The sequence below is a fragment of the Herpailurus yagouaroundi genome, unplaced genomic scaffold, assembly GCF_014898765.1.
Source record: "Herpailurus yagouaroundi ecotype Mexico unplaced genomic scaffold, PumYag 28, whole genome shotgun sequence".
Lineage (NCBI taxonomy): Eukaryota > Metazoa > Chordata > Mammalia > Carnivora > Felidae > Herpailurus > Herpailurus yagouaroundi.
The window spans coordinates 112,537,813-112,560,750 of NW_024412376.1; the positions used below are offsets into that span (position 1 = coordinate 112,537,813).

General features: G+C 35.1%; 1 protein-coding gene across 3 annotated transcripts in view; it reads left to right on the plus strand.

Annotated features, from left to right (window-relative positions):
• Positions 1 to 22,938, plus strand: part of TMPRSS11F (transmembrane serine protease 11F) — a 96,404-nt gene that overhangs the window by 42,101 nt on the left and 31,365 nt on the right. For all 3 annotated transcript variants that reach the window (XM_040482089.1, XM_040482073.1, XM_040482081.1), the window contains 2 exons: positions 11,274 to 11,425; positions 18,766 to 18,884. In XM_040482089.1, coding sequence (XP_040338023.1) covers positions 11,274 to 11,425; positions 18,766 to 18,884 — 271 coding nt within the window. The remainder of the gene's footprint in view (positions 1 to 11,273; positions 11,426 to 18,765; positions 18,885 to 22,938) is intronic.

Here is a 22,938-nt window from a genome sequence, read left to right on the forward strand (position 1 = left end):
TAGAGAGGGAGGGAGCCAAATCATAAGAGACTTAAAAACTGAGAACAGGGGAGCCTGGGTGGCGCAGTCGGTTAAGCGTCCGACTTCAGCCAGGTCACGATCTCGCAGTCCGTGAGTTCGAGCCCCGCATCAGGCTCTGGGCTGATGGCTCAGAGCCTGGAGCCTGTTTCACATTCTGTGTCTCCCTCTCTCTCTGCCCCTCCCCCGTTCATGCTCTGTCTCTCTCTGTCCCAAAAATAAATAAACGTTGAAGAAAAAAAAAATTAAAAAAAAAAAACTGAGAATAAACTGAGGGTTGATGGGAGATGGGAGGGAGGGGAAAGTGGGTGATGGGCATTGAGCAGGGCGCCTGTTGGGATGAGCACTGGGTGTTGTATGGAAACCAATTTGACAATAAATTTCATAAAAAAAACTTGACCCCCCCCCCAAAAATGAATATTGTATTTGTTTTCTGTTGCTGTTTCTCTCCATTAACATGTGTGCATCACTACGTGTGTGTTTTAGGGGAGGTTGTTAACCTCAGTTCACCCATGTTATTAAAGAGGTATTACTAATCACAGGCATTACCAGAAATGAAGGCTTTTTGGCAAGAAGTAGAGAGAGTTGTTTCCAAACAGAATATCTAATGTGTATCTGTGCTTCAGGTTGAATACAAATACGTTAAGACATGTGTAAGACATAAAAAGAATTTTCCCTTGGGGCTGCTGCTGTGAGAACACCTGATTAGCAAATAAATTATGCTGCACATTGAGGAGTGTACATCATTTACCTTAAGCTGGTTTATTCACATTTCTTTTGTACCAAGGATAATCAGATATTTAAATTCTCATTCTGATGGCACCGGCTATCTGATGGATTCACTTCATCCACTTCAAATTAATTGTACAGAGTCTCTTTATAACATTTTAATGGCATGAAGAACAAACACAGAAATATGCCCAATGAGGAAGTTATGTGAGAGTGATCAAAAAGTTTTGAATAATATTGGTCATACTCTGTTAAAGGATGTTTATATAATCATTACAAAGTAACTTCTCTTTTGTGCATAAACCCTTAGCCAACTCATTCTCATTCCCTTGTGTTACTAAGTCAAACTAACCTTATTCAACATAAACTCTTGGCTCTGTTTCTAATTTTGAAAGGCATCATTTAGTTGGTTGATTTGAAATCAAAGGCAAAGCTTTAAATTCTTAATGAAAAAAAAAAAGCATACTTACAAAGTTCTCTGGGACCTGTGCTTTCATCATTTATATTCACCTAATATATAGTTCCTGTTGATGTTTTTATAATTCTTTTTTTTAGTGTTTATTTATTTTTGAGAGAAAGACAGAGACAGAGTGCAGGCAAGGGAGAGACAGAGAGAAATGGAGACACAGATTCTGAAGCAGGCTCCAGGCTCTGAGCTGTCAGCACACGGCCTGATGCGGGGCTTGAACCCATGAGCTGTGAGATCAGGACCTGAGCTGAAGTGGGCAGACGCTTAACAGACTGAGCCACCCAGGCACCCCAATATTTTCTTTAATTCTTGAAAGTTGTTTGGGAAATGTTTTCTCAACATGTCTTTCCCAGGCAGTAAAGAGCTTTAACCCTTTGGTTTGGCCCACAGGTGGAAGAAATTGACATGCTCACCTGATTTTAATTTATGTGACACTATGGGGATAGGTTTGTTAGTCAGCAAATACCCAGTGCTTATAATGGTGCTGGACAAACAGTAGGTGCTCAATAAGAAACTGTTGAATAAATTACATGTGGCAGAAGGATTAGATCCATTTTATATGAACCTAAGGAAAGATAACTAGTGTAATAGATGTAAACTTTAAGAATGCATTCCTTAAAACCATTGTAAGGTTATTTAAAGGTAAAAGGAGCTTCCTCAAAGAATTAGGAAGGGAGGGTTTTAAGAACGGGTTGGAAAACATTATGGTGGTGACATAATAAAAGAGAGTTTAGCATTGGTGATTGAAGTGGATTAATAATGTTATATTTAACCATGAATTTTGATAAACTATATGTGTTCTTTGGTAAAATCAAGAAAGAGGTCTTCATATCCCTAACCCCATACTTGCAGATACATTTGTATCTGCAACCAGTTTCATAGGAAGCAGTTCTCTTTATCAAGACTCTCTCTCGAGATCCCAGCTTTTCCTACCTCTTCTGAGGCCCTATGACAGAGAGGGAATAAAGGACTCACGTCTGTGTCTACCACCTGCCTGCTGATTGCTTAAAGGTCAAAGCCGGCTCCAGTTCAGGAGTTTCCTATGATGAAAAGACTTTATAGAGGTGCCCCTTGAAAAGGTTCTCCTTGGGTGTACGACAGGCAAAGGCTGCGAATTGAATGTGAGGAAGGTGATTAGGGGCTGTGTGACAGATCAGGCTACAGTGGGCTCCATCTTGGGGCATCTTCAGGATTATGCTAAAGAGTTTGTACATCAGTGTGAAAGTCAGCAGTTCATTCTTGTGAGTGTGTCTCAGTGAGGAGATTACATACTAGTAGAGTTCTATATATCCTCTCCGTTCCAGAACAGCTCTGTTTTAAATCCGTGTTCTACGGTAGAGTTCCATGTAAGCATTAATTTGAGAAAAGCGTTCTCACCCCCTTGGACATGTTTCTTTTCCCTGCTTAGGGTAAATACCTTGGAATCCTCCTTAACTCTTTCTCTCACATTCTGCATCAATTCATCAACAAAGTCTGTCAGCAAGGCCTGCAAAATATATTCTGAATCCAATAATATATTCTGATCTTCTCACTGCTCACATTCTAGTCCAAGCCACCATCTCCAGCCTGAACTTCTGCAGTGGTCCCCTAACCAGTTTTCCTGCTTTTACCCTTCAAGCTACCCCCTCCCTCCACCACAATGTGTTCTCTACAGAGTGATCCTTTTGAAAAGACCCTTACATTCCACCAATCAAAACTCCATAATGCTTTCCTTTCTCACTCAGAATAACATATAGGAGTCCTTATGGTGGCTTGCTAGGTTATGATCTGCTGTGTGACTCTCTCTCTGACCTCGTCTTCTCTTCTGCTTGCTCACTGCACACTGGCCACATTGACCTTCTCGCTCTTCGGCCAACACACCACATCTGCCCCCACTTCAGGACACTCATACTCTCTGTTCCCTTTGCTTGTAGTACTTTCCCCTCAGACAGCTGCACGACTCCATCCTTCACTTTGTTCATGTCTGCTTGGATGTCATCTTTGCAGAGAAGTCTCCTCTGATCGCCTTAATCCCACCCACCTCCATTCATTCTCTATTCTCTTACCTGACACTTTACATTTATATATAGATTATGTGTTGTTCACTGCCTTTCTTCCTCACCAGGAGACATGAGGGCAAAGAATATACCTTCAGTCCTACTATATCCCTACTACTAAAGTAGTGCCTGAAACAAGTAGACAATGAACATATGTTGACAGGATGAAGTCAAAGCATATTAATGGTATGCTTGGCAATCATAATAACCGTAAGATCTTTTCCATGCAGGAATTGTGATCATTCTAATGCAAATTTTGTAGTTATCCAGAAAATAAAAGATTTTGAAGAGCCTGATATATTTTTGAGGGACACATGAAAACTATAGCTATGTTACCCATATGTGTAAGAATTAAATTAAATTACTATTGTTGTTCTTGTAGCTGCTTTCACAGAGATGGAGCTGACCTTGATAATATTATAGCAAGGGAGAAGGTGGCCTTTGAGTGCTTAGAAGATGGCAATCATGATTTTGAAAATAAGCTATAAGGGGGACAGATCTCATGTTGGATCTAAAAATCATAGGTCTAAAAGAATTTTTTTAAAAGCATTTTTGGAAAGCACATGAAATTCTTATCAGCAATATCCTAGGATGTTCTATATGCTTTTATGTTACATTGCATTATGTAAATAGGATTTAATAGGATTAACATACCTGTCTCCCTGCAATGTACAGAACTATTCCACACTACAATAAAGGAACAGGTTGCTATCCATTTTCTGCCCAGTCTGCAACTTTGCCCCTTTCCATTGCCTGCCAAACCAGTCAATTTTATGACTAACTCATACTTGAAATCCCCCCAGGTTCTCATCACTTTGCTAGCTCTTTATGCTACTGTAGTCACTTATTATCATCACATTTTTAGAATATGCTTTCATGTGCCTTTTGAAAAAAACCAGGGGCATTTCTTGCTAGAGTCCCTTGATTTGTGTTCCTAGTCTTTAAAATTCTTATCAAGTCTGAAGCAAATTTTGCCTCATCATGAATATATCAGTGTCGTTACTACTTAGATGACTGAATTTATTTATTTATTTATTTATTGTAATTTTTTTACTCAAGTATAGTTGACATACGATGTTACAGTAATTTAAGGTGTGTAATACAGTGATTCAACTTCTCTATACATCATGCTATGCTCACCACAAGTGTAGCTACCATCTGTCACATACAGCACTATTACAACAGTATAATTGGCTATATTCTCTATATTCCTTTTATTCCCATGACTTTTTCATTCCATAACTGGAAGACTGTATTTCACACTCCCCTCACCCATTTTGCCCCCACCCTTCTCCCCTGTGGTAACCATCAGCTTATTCTCTGTATTTATAGGCCTGATTCTGCTTGTAGTTTCTTTGTTTATTCATTTGTTTTGTTCTTTAGATTCTACATGAGTGAAATAATATGGTATTTGTCTTCCTCAGTCTGATGTATTTCATTCAGCATAATACCCATTAGTTCCATTCATGCTGTCACAAATGGCACGACCTCATTCTTTTTTATGGCTGCATAATATTCCATTTTACACACATACACACACATACACACACACACCCCATATCTTCCTTATCTACTAATTATATATCTTATAAGAGTTTAATATCCAAGATAGATAAAGAATTTCTACAACTCAACACCACAAAACCCAAAATTTGATTAAAAAATGGGCAGAGAACCTGAATAGACATTCTTCCAAAGACATACAGATTGCCAAAGACACATGAAAGATGCTCAACATCACTAATTATCAGGGAAATGCAAATCAAAACTACAATGAAATATCACCTTATGTCTGTTTTCTTTTGTTGATTTTATCAATTTTCATTTGAGTGATATCATTTATTGGTGAGTTTTCTTTGACTTCCAAATAAAGTCTGTAGTCATATTCGTGTTTAAAAAGGTGCTTTTATAATAATGAGAAGTTGTTCTGCTTGCAAGCAAGGAGTAAACAGGAGCAGGATGTATTTAACCCATATCACATGCTGGAGAGCTCCTTTGATCCATCAAGGTCCTGCTCAATTGTCATGTCTGAGATGTCTTTCCTGTATGCCTCTCTATCCCTTTCCCAAACACCTTTATTATTCAATCTTCCATGTTTACTTCTCACTGTACTTAGTAAATCTATTATTTTTCCTATGACACTATATTCATTTTATTATTTTATATCTTTCTACTCTACCATAAGCCTCTTGAATATATGCTGGAATATATTAGGCACATAATAAGTTTCTTAAATAGAATTGAATTAAGTATAACAAAAGGACATATAGCAGTTCCACTGGCCAGATCATGAATCATGTATCTGGGTTCCAAATTCAGTAGTAGCAGAACTTTGCCTAGAGATAAACACTTGACATATTTCACATCAATAAACTAATTGTCATATTATTATGGTAATGTGAAATATAGTGTTGGGATCTTTTACCATGAACTCAATAATCACATAATAAGACTATAGGAGAAAAAAAAAGTATTGAAAAAACTTCTAGTCTATGTGGAGTTCAGAGAAAGTAGATAATACCCACATTTACAAAGCTCAAACCAAGCTTTGCCTCAGCATCTACAAATAAAATACTATAGTATAAATAATACAGATATTTTAATTATATCTCTATTAGTTATTATTAAATGCCTATTATATATATATGACCTGAAAAGATTATAATTAGTAATTAGTTCAGAGAAGCTGAGAATTAGTCTATCAATGCTAACACTAATACCAACACCAATGCTAAACCAAGAAATAATTATTCAATAATAGCATAAATGTTTTCCAGTGATATAAACTTAGAAAATCAAACACACACACACACACACACACACACACACACATGCACATACACGCACACACACGCACACACACACAACTATAATAGGAAGTCTAGAAATGGGAAAAGCAATGCCAGTATATTTCAGTAATGAAATATGGTGAATTAACTAAAATCCCAATTTTATAACTGAATTAACTAAAACAGATTAAAGTTTAAAAAGAGGCAGTGTACTGTACCAAAACACATGCTATTGAGGGTCTCAAATTAGTGGTTTAAGTCCTATCAACCAAAATGACAGGCAGAAGATAAATCCTAAATATGAATTTAAAAATTAACCTTTTTTGCCACCTGACTCTTTATTCCATCTAGATAATATCTAGTAGTTATGTTTGCTGAGTAAGAAAGTTTTACTCTAGCTTGGGAATGTCTATCATGTGACTATCCTCTGTGACTGGTTTAATCCCCCTGAACCATATAGGCTTACATATATTTCAATTAACTCTTTATTTTTCTATTTATTTATTTATTTATTTATTTATTTATTTATTTATTTAATTTTTTTGAGATAGTGTGTGTGTGAGTGGGGGGAGGCAGAGGAAGAAAGAGAGAGAGAGAGAGAGAGAGAGAGAGAGAGAGACAGAGACAGAGAGAGAATCTTAAGTAGGCTCCATGCCAGTGTGGAGCCTTATACGGGACCCAATCTCATGACTAGTGAGATCATGACCTGAGCCGAAATCAAGAATCAGACCAACTCTGAACCGACTGAGCCACCCAGCTGCCCCTAACTCTTTAAAAGGATACAAATGGATTAACTTTGAGAATTCTGGAATAAGAGTAATTTAGGCACTAATAGGCTATTTTCATTTTCATGACTTATTTCTAATTCATTATTCCTGAATCTGGTAAAAAATACTATAATTTTTCCATATTTCATGGATTTTGAACAGTTTTGTTCCAATGATTCTCATATTAAGATCTATAACCTAAAGATATATGGGACTGAGATCTGAAGGACTAAGAGATATCTTAATCATACAATAATCTCCCCCATTGTGCCTAACATAGAAGAAAAATACACATGCTATTTAATGCACAAAGATATGCTTCTTTCTGCATACTTCTACTTACACTACACTAGTTAGAATCTGAATTATTTTGTTATAAATGCCTCCATTTTAAGAAAAGTTCTGTAAAAGAAACTGGGGAAAAGCAACTCAATTTCAATTGCTTAAATAAATTTTCTAAAAGTGCATGGCTGAACTCTGGTAAGCATCATATGTCCAACAGTCAGCCATCTTTGATACAGTAATCATAGAGCTTATTACAACTAGTTTTTGAGAGAGGCAAGCTTTCTCACTTATTTATTTAGGTATGATTACAGCACTTGTCACCAAAGAACCTGCCTCTAAAAGAGGACATAACTCTGAACTTAATTGCTAATCTAAACAAATGGCATTTTGGAGGAGAGGTTATGTTTGCTCTTTTCATCAGAGCATTCGTGAGGCTGTCTGCAGAGAAAGGCATAAGCTGAACTTTCTTACAGACATCTTTTTGGTCTGGGATACTGTAGTTAGTCAGCTATATCTACCTGAGTTAAATCATAAGAATGAAATAGCTAGGCGCTGGGGCAGGTGAGTTCCTGGGAACCTTTAAGAGCTATTCTCAGTTTGCTACAAATCTGTGAGTCTGGTGGAGGCGAACCTTGCTGGTTTTCAAAGCTTGATCTTTTTGTACTGTTTTCAATCCTAACAAAGCCATAAAATGCTTCCTCATTTTACAGGTGAGAAGACTGAGCTTCAGAATTTAATTAACTTGCTATTATGAGCAAAACCAGGATTAAATCCAGTTTATCTGGGTTTATGTCCATCATAAAAAAAGTAGTTACCCCTTTGGAGCATGTACCAACATTTTCCATTTAACTTTAAAAAATTTGCTTCAATGGAGGAATATATTTGAGTTGTATTTTCCTTCTCCACTTAGATATTTCCCAATTTTAATTTTAATTTTATTTTAACATGAAGAAAATAAAACAAGGCAAAACAAACAACCCTCCTCCTCAAAAATGAAGGGAACAAAGGCTTAATTCTCTTTGAAATAAATACAGTACAAAGTCTCATAAAAAGGTTAAAAGTTTCCATTTAGCATCAGACTCATATTCCGATTTAAAGAAATAATTGTCATGTACAAATCAGAATAAACATATAGGAAAATACAAAGGGATTTGAAATGTCATCAAAATAAAACAATCTTTTTCAAAGTTTGAACATGATACATATTTTAAAATATCTTTCTAACTTTTCATAGCCAAATTCTAGTTATTGCATACTTAAGACTTGAATGCATTTTGTTTTGCTTATTATGCCCAGCACAAACATTTTACAACAGACTAGCCAACAAATTTACAATTTTTTTGAATGCTTTGTTGGGTTTTATAACCTTATTTTCCCAATTAGGCTAAAGACCACTTCCTTTGTACGTAGCTGGTATCTGCATAATGTTTCTGCCAGCTCTACCTCAAAACATGGAAATGAGTATTTGGTAAAACTTACTTCAACTTCTGTGAGACAAAAGTCAACATCTCAGTTACATCAGACTGAGAATAACTGATCACCAGACTAAATTCGTTTTAAAATTAAATACGGCCATGATTCAAAAAATCTTCTTCACCATGATGCAATGTTATCATGGCTTAGTATATGGCTATAATCCCCACAAATTTGACAGAATTTGTTTTTGGCCATTTCTTGCATCTTGAAGGGGTCAGGTACAACAAAGCAAATTGATAAAACTTAGGAAAAAAGAAAGTGAGAAAAACCGCAGCAACCAAAATATCCACAAAATAAATAATCAAGAATTTTTAATGTCAAAGATCTTGTATATGGAAACTTCAATTATGGGTGAGGAAGAAGGTATTGCACATGGGGATATTAATCATTTTTTTTTATTCTGGGTCTGTGGTGCCAACTTTAACATTGGCTTTTATTAGAGGCATGCAAACAGGTATCAGTGACACAACTAAAATAAAATGAGTCAAAGAGAAAAGGGCATAAAATAAGGACTTTCCATTTGGCTCAGAACCAAGTGTAAGGACAGCACATTGTTCATTACTAACAACATTGATGTCTCAATTGAAATCGCTGTCTCTTCCTTTAATCTTTCTCATCTTGCCAGGAGACACAATCATTTACCTAAACACTAAAACAAGAGAGCCATTAATTAATGGCTTATCCCACAGCTAAGCAATCAGCCAGCAAAAGTCAAGAATTGACTAAATCCATCTCCTCCTCTCCATCCCACTGCTCCAGCCTTGGCTCAGGTCCTCACCATCTTTCTCCGGGACCTTCAAAATAACCTTTAAACTAGTCTTTCTCTCTGCACTCTTGCTCTAATCCCCATCCTGTGATTATCTTAAATTCTCAGTCTGATTAAAACTTTTTTTGGCTCCCCATCTTCAGCAGAGTCGATTTCAAACTTTTTACTTAGGGTTACGGGACTCCTCATGAGCTGATCAGCCCACCAGCCTTAGCATATCCTCTTTCTAGTACAGCAGTGCTGAGAAAACATGCAACCATGAACATACTTTGGAGACCATAATAAGTTCTTTGAGGACAAAAGCACGTATATATTTTCAATCCCAGTACTAATTACATCAGTACCATCACCCCCCACCCCTTGCTTATTTGAGACTTCACTTTCTGTGATTTCAGTTACCTGTGGTCAACCTAAAGCAGATAATCCTCCTTCTGACTTGTTAGAAAGTCAGTAGCCTAATGCTAGTCTCAATGCTTATGTCATTCTTCTCACATCATCACAAGAAGGGTGAGCACAGTACAGTAAGATATTTTGAAAGAGAGACCACATTTGCATAACTTTTATTACAATAGCTTGTTACAATCACTCTATTTTATTATCAGAGATTGCTGTCAATCTCCTACTATGCCTTATTTATAAATTAAACTTTATCATACTTATGTATGTATAGGGAAAAACATAGGGTTTGATACTATTCACAATTCCAGTCATCCACTGGGGGTTTCAGAACATATCCCTATTCACACTCAAAATTTAATCGTGTCACCTTCTTGATAAAATCTCCTGACACAGTCCTCCAAAAAGTTAATTGTTTTCTCTTCTTGCACAAAGTTTTATTTTGGTACATTTCATGCTATATATTAATTACTTGTTTCCACATTGGTATCCTCTTTTAAAGAGTGAACGTCCTAAAGGCAAAGAGTGTATCTTAAAATCTTCATATCTCTAGGGATCTAGAACTGTTTCTGAAACATTTTTGTAATGTGGTAGGTACTATTCTAAGAACTTTCTATATCTCATTTAATGAATAAAGTTTGTAATAAATATTGTTAGATAAAGTTAAAAAATATAAAAACTTGGGGCACCTGGGTGCCTCAGCTGGTTAAGTGTATGACTTCAGCTCAGGTCATGATATCAGGGTCTGTGGTTTTGAGCCCCACGTCAGGCTCTGTGCTGACAGCACTCTCAAAAATAAATAAACATTAAAAAAATTTAAAAATATATAAAAACTTATAAAAATATCTCACTTGCAAGATATTAAACTTTGAATGCTATTCAGGGATTTGGAAAATAAATAAATGCCAACTTTCAAGTTAGAGAAAGATAATTTCAATGGCTTAAGATATTTTGAGTGGGGAAATAGTGCATGAGTAGAGACAGGTAAAAGTCAAGTGGAAATAAACATTCTTCCTGGGAACTGGAGTCTTATCAAGAAGAAGTCACAACTGGTGATTTCATTGGGAGGTGCTAATGATATTCAAAGAACCATGATCAGGTCTTTTAGAGCAGTGTTGCCACTTTTAAAACAAATCATTAAAAAGTATTAATATTATTTTTTTACTTTTAAGCAGAACTGATGAGATTATTATATAACTGTTGCTAGAAACTTCTTATTAAAATGTTGAAATGTTATTTATAAATTATCTTTTTATTAAGTGAATCTTTGCACTTCCCCATTCAAATTTCAAATTGCCAATATGTCAGACAAAATGCAGTGAGAAAATATTCTCACTTGAATGACAACATTGGTAGAACTTTAACCAAAATTTATGCTGTGATTCGGGTGTTGGGAGAGGGTATGCAAATTAAAGCCTTGTGTTCTTTTCAAGATCCAAGTATCCTATTATTTAGCAGTATAAAGGATTTTCTTAGAGGAATATAACAAGTGGACATAAATGACTTTTTAAATTGTTTTACTGTTTCTTTCTGTTTTCACAGACCAGTTGAGTTTTCAGAAGTTGATTACCCACAAGTTGAATATCAAAGAAGACAACAATTTTGGGATCCTATACGTCTAGCTCTTTTCACATTGGCAATTGTAGCAATCATAGGAATTGCAATTGGTATCGTTACTCATTTTGTTGTTGAGGGTAAGTATCCAGGTCACATTTTTATTGCCTAAGTGCTCTATGACTTAATACCTTGAAATTCTCTGTTGTATAAAAAATGCTATTTGCATGATATTAAAATTGTAATTACTAATTTCTTATTGATGTTAAGTTATTGTTTGTTCCATTATTGAGTTCAGGGTTACATATTTCCAGCCAGTGAAGCTTGCAATATACCTTATCACATGGATAGACATCTAAAAGCAATAGTTTTAAAATGAGAAAGAAGAATGAAAGCTTAATCTTTAGAATAGATACAAATCACATCATGTGCTGAGTTTAATATGTTTTTGTTTTTCAAAAACAATATATTAATGAGTTCCCCAAGCAAAGATGATAAGAGAAAAGTTACCTAAAAAAGAATCTTTAATGGGCTAAAAATCAAACATTATCTTTGAAGGAAAAAGATTGTTTCATGACTGGAGGAAGAAAGGAAAACTCAATTTTGCATGATGTGCAAAAATGGGTAATACTAATTAAACCAGATGACAGTCAACCAATATTTATTTACCTTTACTTTGGCATGTGTATTTATAAACTCATGTGACTGAGTCACTGACTAAAATTCTCCAGAATCATATGACTCACAACAATAAAGTCACACTTGAAAGATCAGGAAGCGATGAAATATTGTCAAACATGCTAAGTTTACCTTCCTACCCCCTTTATTGGGGGATTGAAAATATCCATTTTTTGACTTTCATGAAATAAAAAGGATAAACAAAATTGTCCTCTGTAATTATGTCTTTCTTGTTAATATATCCCCAGGTCAAAAAGGAGTAAAGTAGTTCTGTGTGTAAAATGTCCTCCATCCCCAATACTGCAGGTGTTCAAAAAAGAAAAAAAAAAAAAATGAAGGGATAATAAAAATAATGGCATGATAGTGTTTTTAAAATGTCATAGAGGTTGTGCTAGGCTGAATAATGCCTCCCTTCCCACTTTGGTTACCCATGTCTTAATCTTTGGAACCTGGGATGTTATCTTATATGGCAAAAAATACTTTACAGATGTGATTAAGTTAAGGTTTCTGAGAAAGGAAAGTTATGCTGGATTTTCTAGATGGGTCCTAAATGTAACTCCAAGGTTTTCATAAAAGGGAGGCAAGCAAGTCAAAGAAGGAAGAAGGCTATGTGATGACAGAAGCAGGGGCAAAAAGGAATAATGTGATATGGAACCATAAGCCAAGGAATGAGGATAGCCTCTGGAAGCTGAAAAAGGCAGCTGAAAAAGATTCTCCCCTTACAGCCTCCAGAAGGAACCAGCCCTGAAAACAGGACTTGACTGTAGTCCTATAAAACTCACTTCAGACTTTTAACCTCCAGAACAGTAAAATAATAAATTTGTGTTGTTTTAAGCCTCCGAATTTGTGGTTATTTGTGACAGCAGCAACAGGAAACTAATACAGGGGTTAATACTCAAGAATTTCAGAAATCTATTACATGGAACTTCCCTGCAGTTAATTGAAAGCTGCATCATTATAGATGGAAATTTAGTAAAACAAAAGAGAAGATAGTCTGTGACAAAGGATTAATGAATCCAAGGAATAAGATAGAGGTAATAACGTATACATTTCAAAAGATAAGATGATAGACACATTTCAAAAAAGTAATATACATATTTTTATAGCATAAAGAAATAAAAATGAAATGAAATCACAGTATAGTGACTAGGATAACACCAAGAAGAAAAAGTATCTAAAAAATAATAATTTTAAAGAGTGAAAACAAATGGATCTAAAAGGCAGGAAAATAAAAATGAAATATATGAAATAATCAAAACAGAAGTAAGGATTTTAGCATACTTGATAAAATTTACATCACTAGGATAGAAGTATATTTGAGGAAGCTATTTTTATCCTAGGGATCTCAATAATTATGAGTTATTAGCTTTCACTGTATTATCATTCTGATGAATTATCTACTCCCTAACATATGGGAAATTTTCAAATAAGGATTATAAAATAATCCAGTGACTTGTAGAATATGAATGGTTTGTCAGTGCCCTCCAACTAAATATCGCCAAAATTACAGGTGCATTTGAACAAGGTGGGTTTATTCTTGTAGCAGAGGAGAACATACACCATGGGGGACCATGAGGCGGTCAGAGATTGTTGGAAAAGGTGTATTATATGATTTGGGGAGGGTTCAAGGAAGTAGGATGCATCCTTCATTGGATGCTGTCAGAGAGCTGGAATAATGCTATGATTTGGTATCTTAATAAATCTTACCTGAACGACAACAGCAATGAAGTGGGGCTAACGCTGTTAACTGTTGGAGAAAGAGCACTCATTTATAATAGCCAGAATAAGGGAATGTTCTGCCTTGTTTGATTATTTGTTTGAACAGTGTTTTTGTCTGAGCTCAGATATATCTATAGATGATCTTATTTTTGTCATCACCTATATTGTCACAGAGTGGCCTTGTCTAATGTTGATGTTCTACAAAATTGTAACAGAATACCAGGGCCTAGGCGATAGTATCAGGCCAGTTCCTAGATATCAGGAGCCATTTTTTCTCTTTCTCAGGTTTTATATTTACAACTCCATAAATTCTTGGGTATCCCTTTAAAAGAAAATTTCTGTGTTATTAAATATTAAGTGCCTAACAGAATTAATGTAGCTAACTTTTTGTTACTCATCATGATAAAAAGACTGATGAAGTGTTGGATTCTTATTTTTCCTTGAGATTTCCATTTAGATCCTCCCTTTTTATTTAAATGAAGGTAAATTAAATATTTAAAAGTGAAGTCATAATTGAATAGTAAATTATACATACTTTTGAGCCTTGTTGCTACTCAATATTGTTATGTGTCATCCACTTTGTAGTTAGCTTTAGTCTATTTATTTTCAATATTGACTAATATTCTGTTGCCTTACACATGCCATACTCATCTATTCTAATGTTCATGGACATTTGGGTAGTTCCAGGTTTTAGACATTAAAACAATACAGCTATGAACCTTCTTATGCATATGTATTGGTACACATATGTGAAGTTTATCTAGGGAGCATACAGATGTAGAGTTACTGCATCACTGGGCATATGCTTTTTGAACTCTATGGATAAAACCAAGCTGTTTTCTATCAGTACTGTATGGGAGTTCCCACTGCATTCCATAGTTTCACCAGCATTTGCCATTGCCATACTTTATATATTTGCTAATTTGGTATAGATTGTAGTGTTATTGTAATTTAAAATTTTTTTAATTTTATACATTTATTTATTTTTGATCGAGAGAGACAGAGCACAAGTGGGGGAGGGGCAGAGAGAGAAGGAGACACAGAATCCGAAGCAGGCTCCAGGCTCTGAACTCTCAGCACAGAGCCCAACGCAGGGCTCAAACTCACAAACCTCAAGATCATGACCTGAGCCAAAGTCGGATGCTTAACTGACTGAGCCACCCAGGTGCCCCTGTAATTTTAATTTGTATCTGCCTGATGACTGCCAATAACACCGGGAACTTATCCATGTATTAACTAATAATTTAGATTTCTGTTTTTGTAAAATGCCTGTTCAAATCTTTTTCCCATTTTTTATTGAAGTCCTTAATTGATTTGTGTAGTTCTTTCTATATTCTGGATATATATATCCATGATCTGTTGAATATGTTGCAAATATCTTCAACCAATGAAAAACATCAAATATCAATGAAAAATACCAAAAATATAATGATAGCTTCATAATTGTGTGAGGATAATTTAATATTAATAAGTAAAATCATCACCACCACCATTCACATGAAATATTAACAAGAAAAATTCAAACACTGAGTTTTCAAGTTGTCTTTTTTTTTAAGTACCTAGAATTATATAGTAAATTATATTTTTCAACAAATAGTTTCATTATGCAGATTAATTTTTTCACAATTATTTAGAATTACTTATATCTTTTCTTATAGGGTAAAAACATATCTTTTATAAAGAATTCCATGAAATATTTTGAAGAATTGCCTTTAGAATTATATTTTCACAAAATCCGACCCTCAATTTTCTAAAGTTTTTTTTGTTTGTTTTTAAGAGAGAGGGGGGAAAGAGAGACTGCTTGCATGTGCACATGCACAAGCAGGGGAGAGGCAGAGAGAAAGGGAGGTTCCACATCCAGTGAGGAGCCTGATACAGGGCTCAATCTTACAACCGTGAGATCATGACCTGAACCCAAATCAAGAGTCAGATGTTTAATGGACTGAACTATGCAGGCACTCCTCTAAAGCTACTTTTGACTTCTTGAAAACCTAAGTGTTCTTAGTTAAGTCTGGATTGAAACAGCATCATTTGTCTTCCCATTCTACAAGACTGGCTCCAGTTCCAGGAATGTGGGGAATATATGCTCCCACGGGATTTAGAGTCAAATTAAAACCTTGGTTTTAATCTCAGGCCCATCATATACTAGCTGGGTCATTTTGGCAGGGTACTTTCCTAATTCACTGAGTTGCAGTCAATGAAAACAATATTTTTAGAAAAAGAAACATGAGTCGAAATAATAGTATTAGTTCCTTCTAGATGTTAGGGTTATAGATTACTTTTATTCTTTTTTATATATTTCTGTTCATTTCAGAGTTTCTAATATAGCACTTATAGTCTGAAAATTTAAAAAAATAAATTAAATTAAAAGTTAGAATGCTTAGCACAGAGTCTGATCTATTAAATACTTAAGAAATATTGACTATTAAAATAATTATTTTTCCTTGACTTGTAAAAAGCTTAAGGTATTGTTCTTTTTACTCATATTACCTAAAATGGTACTTCCTCTTCAAATGCAAAAATGGTACAATACTTTGCTCAAAGACTTGACATTACAGTGGACTAAAATCTATAGGTTATTATGATATTGTGGCAAGTACCAAATAGAGCTCTTCACAGGATGGTTATAGTGGCACAATTGTGAAGTCCTTATCTAACTAAGGCTGAATGTTCCAGACATTTTCCCCATTTGGAAGTAATGTCATGAGTAGAATTTATGCATGGAAATGCCTTTGGAATGGCATTTCAAGCAAAGGGTCTACAGAAGCAAAATCTTAGGGGGAAACAAATACCCAGCATGGTGAATGTAGACAAATGCAAACAGTTTGCTGTAGTTTCAACATAAATCCTAAGGGGAATGTTGCAAAGAATATGCTCAAAGGCACAGGTAGGATCCAGGTCAAGGAAAACTTTTGGAGATCATAGTAGAGTTAAGACACCTTACCATAAGAAATGGAGAAAAGTGGAAACATTTTAATTGGGGAAGTCATCTTGTCAAATTTGCAATTTTAAGATTACTATGTGGGGAATAGATTTGAGAAAAACAGGACTTGAGGCAGGGTATTAGTTAGTATGCTATTACATTTTATTTATTTTTCTTTTTTTACATTTTTATTCATTTTTTGAGAGACAGAGGGAAACAGAGCATGAGCAGGGGAGGGGCAGAGAGAGAGGGAGTCACAGAATCCAAAGCAGGCTCCAGGCTCTGAGCTGTCAGCACAGAGCCTGACATGGGGCTCAAACCCACAAACCAGGAGATCATGACCTGAACCAAAGTCAGAAGCTTAACTGACCAAGCCACCCAGGTGCCCCAGCTGTTACATTTTCTAGACAATAAATAATAAGGGAACAAACTACAGCACTAGTATCAGTACAACATGTGAATAGAAGATAGATTTTTAAAATTTAGATAACATAGTCAGAACTTGCTGATTAATTAGAAAGAGATCAAGATTTCTAATGTCTAAGATTTCTAGTCTGGTTGTAATGATATTATTGTAATGATAGCATTTAAGATAGACAATCTAGATGGGCAACTTCTTTTTTAATAAAAAAGTCATTTTGTTTTGGATAGATACTAGCTAGGTGGTTGATGAGGACCTGAATTAAGGATGTAGCTTCTCTGGGTGGGAGAAAGGATTTGAGATATATTAATAGATTCAATACATAAAACTTAAAGATGGAAAGGCTGGATGTTGGAAATGAGGATGAAGCTAAGTTTGGGGTGACTGTGGATGATGGAGCTGTTAATGAAGATAGAAAATGTAGGAGATAGGGCAGGCTTGGTACAGGAAGAAGTAAATGATTATTTCCATTTGGAAATATTATTTTTAAGGTGCCTATTTGATGTCCACCAAATAGTCTCCTTATTTGATAGAGAATTGAAATTCATGACAAAGATCTAGCCTGAAGATAAAATTTAGGGGTCATCAATTGTTAAAATAATTAAACAGGGAAGTCATTGGACTAAGGTGGCTCTAATGCCTTGGTAGCCTACGTAAGAAACCTAAACCTAAACCAGAGTCAGTGCACTCAAATCTCAGAAAATGAAACTTAAGAACAACTATCACAAACAGCTCAGTAGGCTTTCCTTTATAAGGCAACTGCTTAAGCTACAGACAATCAATTGATTTCCTTACTTTTCTTTTACATCCTGTCTATACAAATTTCCCTTCACTTCTGTCAGTGGAGGGATCTTAATCACTTGGTTTGATGCTGCCCAATTGGAATCGCCCTTTGCTCAAATAAACCCTTGCAAATGTAAATGTGCCCCAGTTGATCTTTCAACATCAACAAATACTTAATGTTTGAGGCCATCACCATTAGGATCACCCAGAAGGAGTTAACTAACATTAACATGACCAGGACAAGATAAAATGCTAAGTGGCTAAGGATAGAAGTAAAAATAAAGAGCTCTCCAAGGCAACTGAGAAGGAGTGGCCAGGTAGAAAGAAAGTTAGAAGATGTCTCCATAAAGTCTAGGATGGGGTTTCAAGGAATATTATTAAGGTGGCAAAGAAATCAAGATTAAAAAGAAGAAAGACCCCCCAAAAGGTGGCTCTTAGATATTATAACTGTTGTCCTTGACAATGGCAGTTACACTGGTGTGTCAAGGGTAGATTACAGAGAATTGAGAGTTAATTGGGCAAAAAGAAAGTGAAAACAATAAATACTAGTTCCTATTAGTAGCATGGAAAAAATTGATAGCCTGTTCAATGTATCTTCATAATACAGCTCAGCAAGATATACTTATGTTACAATTCTTTGAGGAAATTGATAATTTTTACATGACTTTTAGCAGTCACTTTCAATATTTACTCTCCATGTTACATGTCCAATTGTATGAAAATTTTGATATGCATAAACACTGTAAATGAGGTATTCTGAAAGTATACTTGGAGGCCTGAATTTTCTATTTTAGATGGGTACAATGATAAAATTATAAAATATTTGAAAAATGTCCACAATAATTTTTGCACCAAGAAGAAATAAACTGCACTATGGTAAATCTATTTCCTGGGGTTGGGGGACACAAAACTGATTATATTTAAGCATGGACCTTTTATTTATTTTTACCTTTCAGATGATAAGTCATTCTATTACCTTGCCTCTTTTAAAGTAACAAATATAAAATACAAAGAAAATTATGGAATGAAAAGCTCAAGAGAGTTTATAGAAAGGAGTCATCAGATTGAGAGAATGGTAAGTTCAATAGAAATTCCAAAAGTTTATGAGTGTGTTTTCTGTTTCACTTTCAATATGGTTGCTATAAGAACTTAGCTTCTTCCTGCCTTAACTTCTTCTGTGCACTGTAGATAATATATAGATCATATGGTTGTGAGGATTAAACAACTTAATATATGTAAAATATTTAGAATAATGTTATGTACCATTAAACGTATGTAGATTACAGTAGGCCACCAATTAGCAACAACAACAAAAAAACCTGATGAGTCAAATAGATGTTCTTCCTATTTTTAACTCTTGATTTTCTTTCCTGGTTCTTTTTCCATAATCTTTTTCAACATAAGAATAGGATTGCCATTTTGCCTTATCATTTTGTTTATTTTGCTTTTAAAATTATTTTAAATTTTTTTTTCAACGTTTATTTATTTTGGGGACAGAGAGAGACAGAGCATGAACGGGGGAGGGGCAGAGAGAGAGGGAGACACAGAATCGGAAGCAGGCTCCAGGCTCTGAGCCATCAGCCCAGAGCCTGACGCGGGGCTCGAACTCCCGGACCGCGAGATCGTGACCTGGCTGAAGTCGGACGCTTAACCGACTGCGCCACCCAGGCGCCCCTTAAAATTATGTAAAGCATCACATACGAGGATGTATGTTGGCAATTTTTGATGCCAATCTCAAATCTAGTTCTCCCCTCAAATATTTTGGTTTCCCTTGAAAATTTACACATTTATCAAGGCATGTCTAATTTTGAAAGTATATAAGACAAGCTAGATCTTTACCTATTCTAGTAGAAAGTCAAATAGAATAGTCTTCTATTTTTGTCCCAAGAAAAGCTTGTCCACGGAGACCACAGATTTGTTTAGCAAAACCCAGTATATTAGCTTAAAGTGTACTCCTTAATGCTTAGGAGAGTTATTCTGGAAAAACAGAGCAATAGCTCTGTAGAAAGGAGATTGAATTAGTATGATTATTTATGATTACCTGTAAATACTAGCTCAATTAAAAGATGACCTTAGCACTCCAACCCTTCACTCATTGTACTTTCCTTTCTCTGAATTATTAACAATGTAGGAAAGTATTTGCATTTTATTTAGTTATGTGTCTATATGTAGGTTGATTCTAACTATTGAAAACCAATGAAAGTATTTTTCATTTCCATAGTTGTTTAAATAGTGTTTGTCATTTAACAAGTGTTTATAATAATCATGTTGCAGCAATTCTTATGCTATTCAAAGAAGAATGCTCCCCGAAGCAATTTTAAATACAACTCACTTATTTTTTTAAAGTTCTCCACCATTTTGCTATATCTTCAGATATGTCCAAAGTCTCAGTATTTCTTTATTTCTTTCATTCTTCTCAAAACTTTGTGCTTTCTGCTTCAATTTGAACTGATTGCTTTCTAGGTCCACTTCAGAGAGGTAACCTGGGTCAAAACAGGACTGCTCTAGCATGTGAGATCCATTGCTTCTTGAATCCCATATTTTCCTTGATATGGTGGGTTATGTCCTTAAGCACCTTCCTTAAGAAAAAAGTGCATGGGAGGTAACATTTATGAATTACTTTATGTTGGAAAAAAGTCCTATGTTCCACTCAAGCAACAGTTCAAATATAACACTTTAAATTGAAAATCACTTCTCTTCAGACCATCTGAAACCTTGCTTCATTTTTTTTACTCTATCACATGCAGCTGATGAGAGATGGTGTTTCTTTTAAGGAAATGTCTTCTTTCTCTAGAAGATTTTGTACTCTATTTTTTGTTTTCTAAAATTTCATAATGATGTGTCTTGGTATTTGATATTTGATATTTCATTCATTTTTGTTGGGATATCATCATACTTTAAAAAGTGTGTAAGGGGCGCCTGTGTGGCGCAGTCGGTTAAGCGTCCGACTTCAGCCAGGTCACGATCTCGCGGTCCATGAGTTCGAGCCCCGCGTCAGGCTCTGGGCTGATGGCTCGGAGCCTGGAGCCTGTTTCCGATTCTGTGTCTCCCTCTCTCTCTGCCCCTCCCCCGTTCATGCTCTGTCTCTCTCTGTCCCAAAGGTAGATAAACGTTGAAAAAAAAAAAAAAAAGTGTGTAAAACATTTCAAAGAATATCCAAGAACCCACCACCAATTTTCAGAACTTTACCAGTACTTCTGAAACCTCTATATGTTCTTCTCTCTCTCTCTTCTTCATAGTTAAACATTTCTATTTTGAATTTGGATTTAATCATTCTGTGGTTTTATCACCTATTTATGCATACTCAAATAGCATAGTATGCAATTTTACCTCTTTTGAACTTTATGTAAATGTAATCATATTATGTCCTTCTGTGATTTCATTCTTTCACTCAACATTATATTTTTGAGATTTTTCCCATTTTGATGCATGTAGCTATAGCTCATTTATTTTCACTTCAGTGTAGAATGCCCTAAAAAGAATATACTACTAATTATTAATTCATTCTGCAATTGACAAACATTTGAGCTACTTTGTAATTCTGAATAATGCAGCTAATTAACATCCTTTCAGTTTAGCGCATGTACTCCTAGTGCATGTGCAAGAGCCTCCCGTAGGTCATGAACCAAGCAGATGGTTTGCTGGGTTATAGGTTATGCTAATACTTAGCTTTAGCAGATTTTTATCAATGGTTTTCCAGGGGGTTTGTAGACATTTACACCACCACCAGCAGGGCATGAGAGTTCATCTTGCCCTTCCTACTCACCAAAATTTTCTACAAAATTGACTTTTGCCAAACTGGTATCTGTATAAAATGGTAACTCATTGTGGATTTAATTTGCATTTTCCTGATTATTAATAAGGTTCACCAGTGGCTAGCAATCATTTGTATTTTGTCCTTTATAAATATCTACTCATGATTTTTTTCCCATTACTCTTCTTTTTCTTTCTTTTTTCTTTAGTTAACATACAGTGTAATATGACCATGTCTTCTTGTATTTTTGGTTTTTAATTTTTTCTTAGAAACATTTTTGGGAAATGAATACTTTGTTCATTATATTATTGAAAAATTCTTTCAATTCAATCCTTTTTTCCATTTTGTGACTTGCCTTTTCATTTTCTTTATAACATATTTTAATGAACAGTATTCTCAGTTTTAATATAGTTACGTACATCATTCTTTTGTTATTAGTGCCCTTTGTGTTTGTAAAAGAAATCCTTTCTGATACTGATGTCACTGTCAAAAAAATCCTTTTTCCTTTTTGCATTTAAGCATTCATTCTACATGGAGTTGATATTTGCATATGTGTTTGATTTAGAGATTTAATTTCATTTCCGCCCCCCCCCCCATATGAGTAAGCAGTTCTCTTAGCACCACTGATTGAGCAGTCTTTTTTTTTTTTGGCTGATATGCCATGCCATTTCTGCCACAAATCAAGTTTCCATATGTGAATCTGGATGTTGCTGGGCTCTCTAATCTGTTCCATTGATCAGCTTGTTTTGCATTGTGTCAGTACCACAATGTTTTAACCTCTGCGGTTTGACAGTAAGTGTTGATACTGGTTGTATTAGTTTCTTAGTGTTGCTGTACCAAATTACCAAAAACTAGTGGATTAAAATAACAGAAATTTATTCTCTCACAGTTATGGAGGCTAGAAATCTGAAATCAAGGTATTAACAGGGCTGGGCTCCTTGAAATGTTCTAGGGAAGAATCTTTATTTGCCTCTTTCAGCTTCTGGTAGGTTCAGGCATTCCCTGACATAGCTACATAACTGCAATCTGTGTTTCCATCTTCACCTGACCTTTTGCTCTGTGCTTCTCCACTCCAATAAAGGCATTGGATTATTAAATTAAAATCATTAGATTCAGGATTTTCCTGGATAAAACCACATTGGTTTTATCTTGAAATCCTTAACATAGGATCTGCAAAGATTCTACCAAATAAGATCACATTCACATGTTCCCAGACTTAGACATATCTTTTTAGGGGGCCATCATTCAACCCAGTACACCTGAATTTATCACCATCTTCTTCAGGTATGTCTTAGTTATTCTTAACCCTTTTCTTTTCATATCAAATAATACACACATATGCACACATACAAACATTTATATTGGGATTTTTATT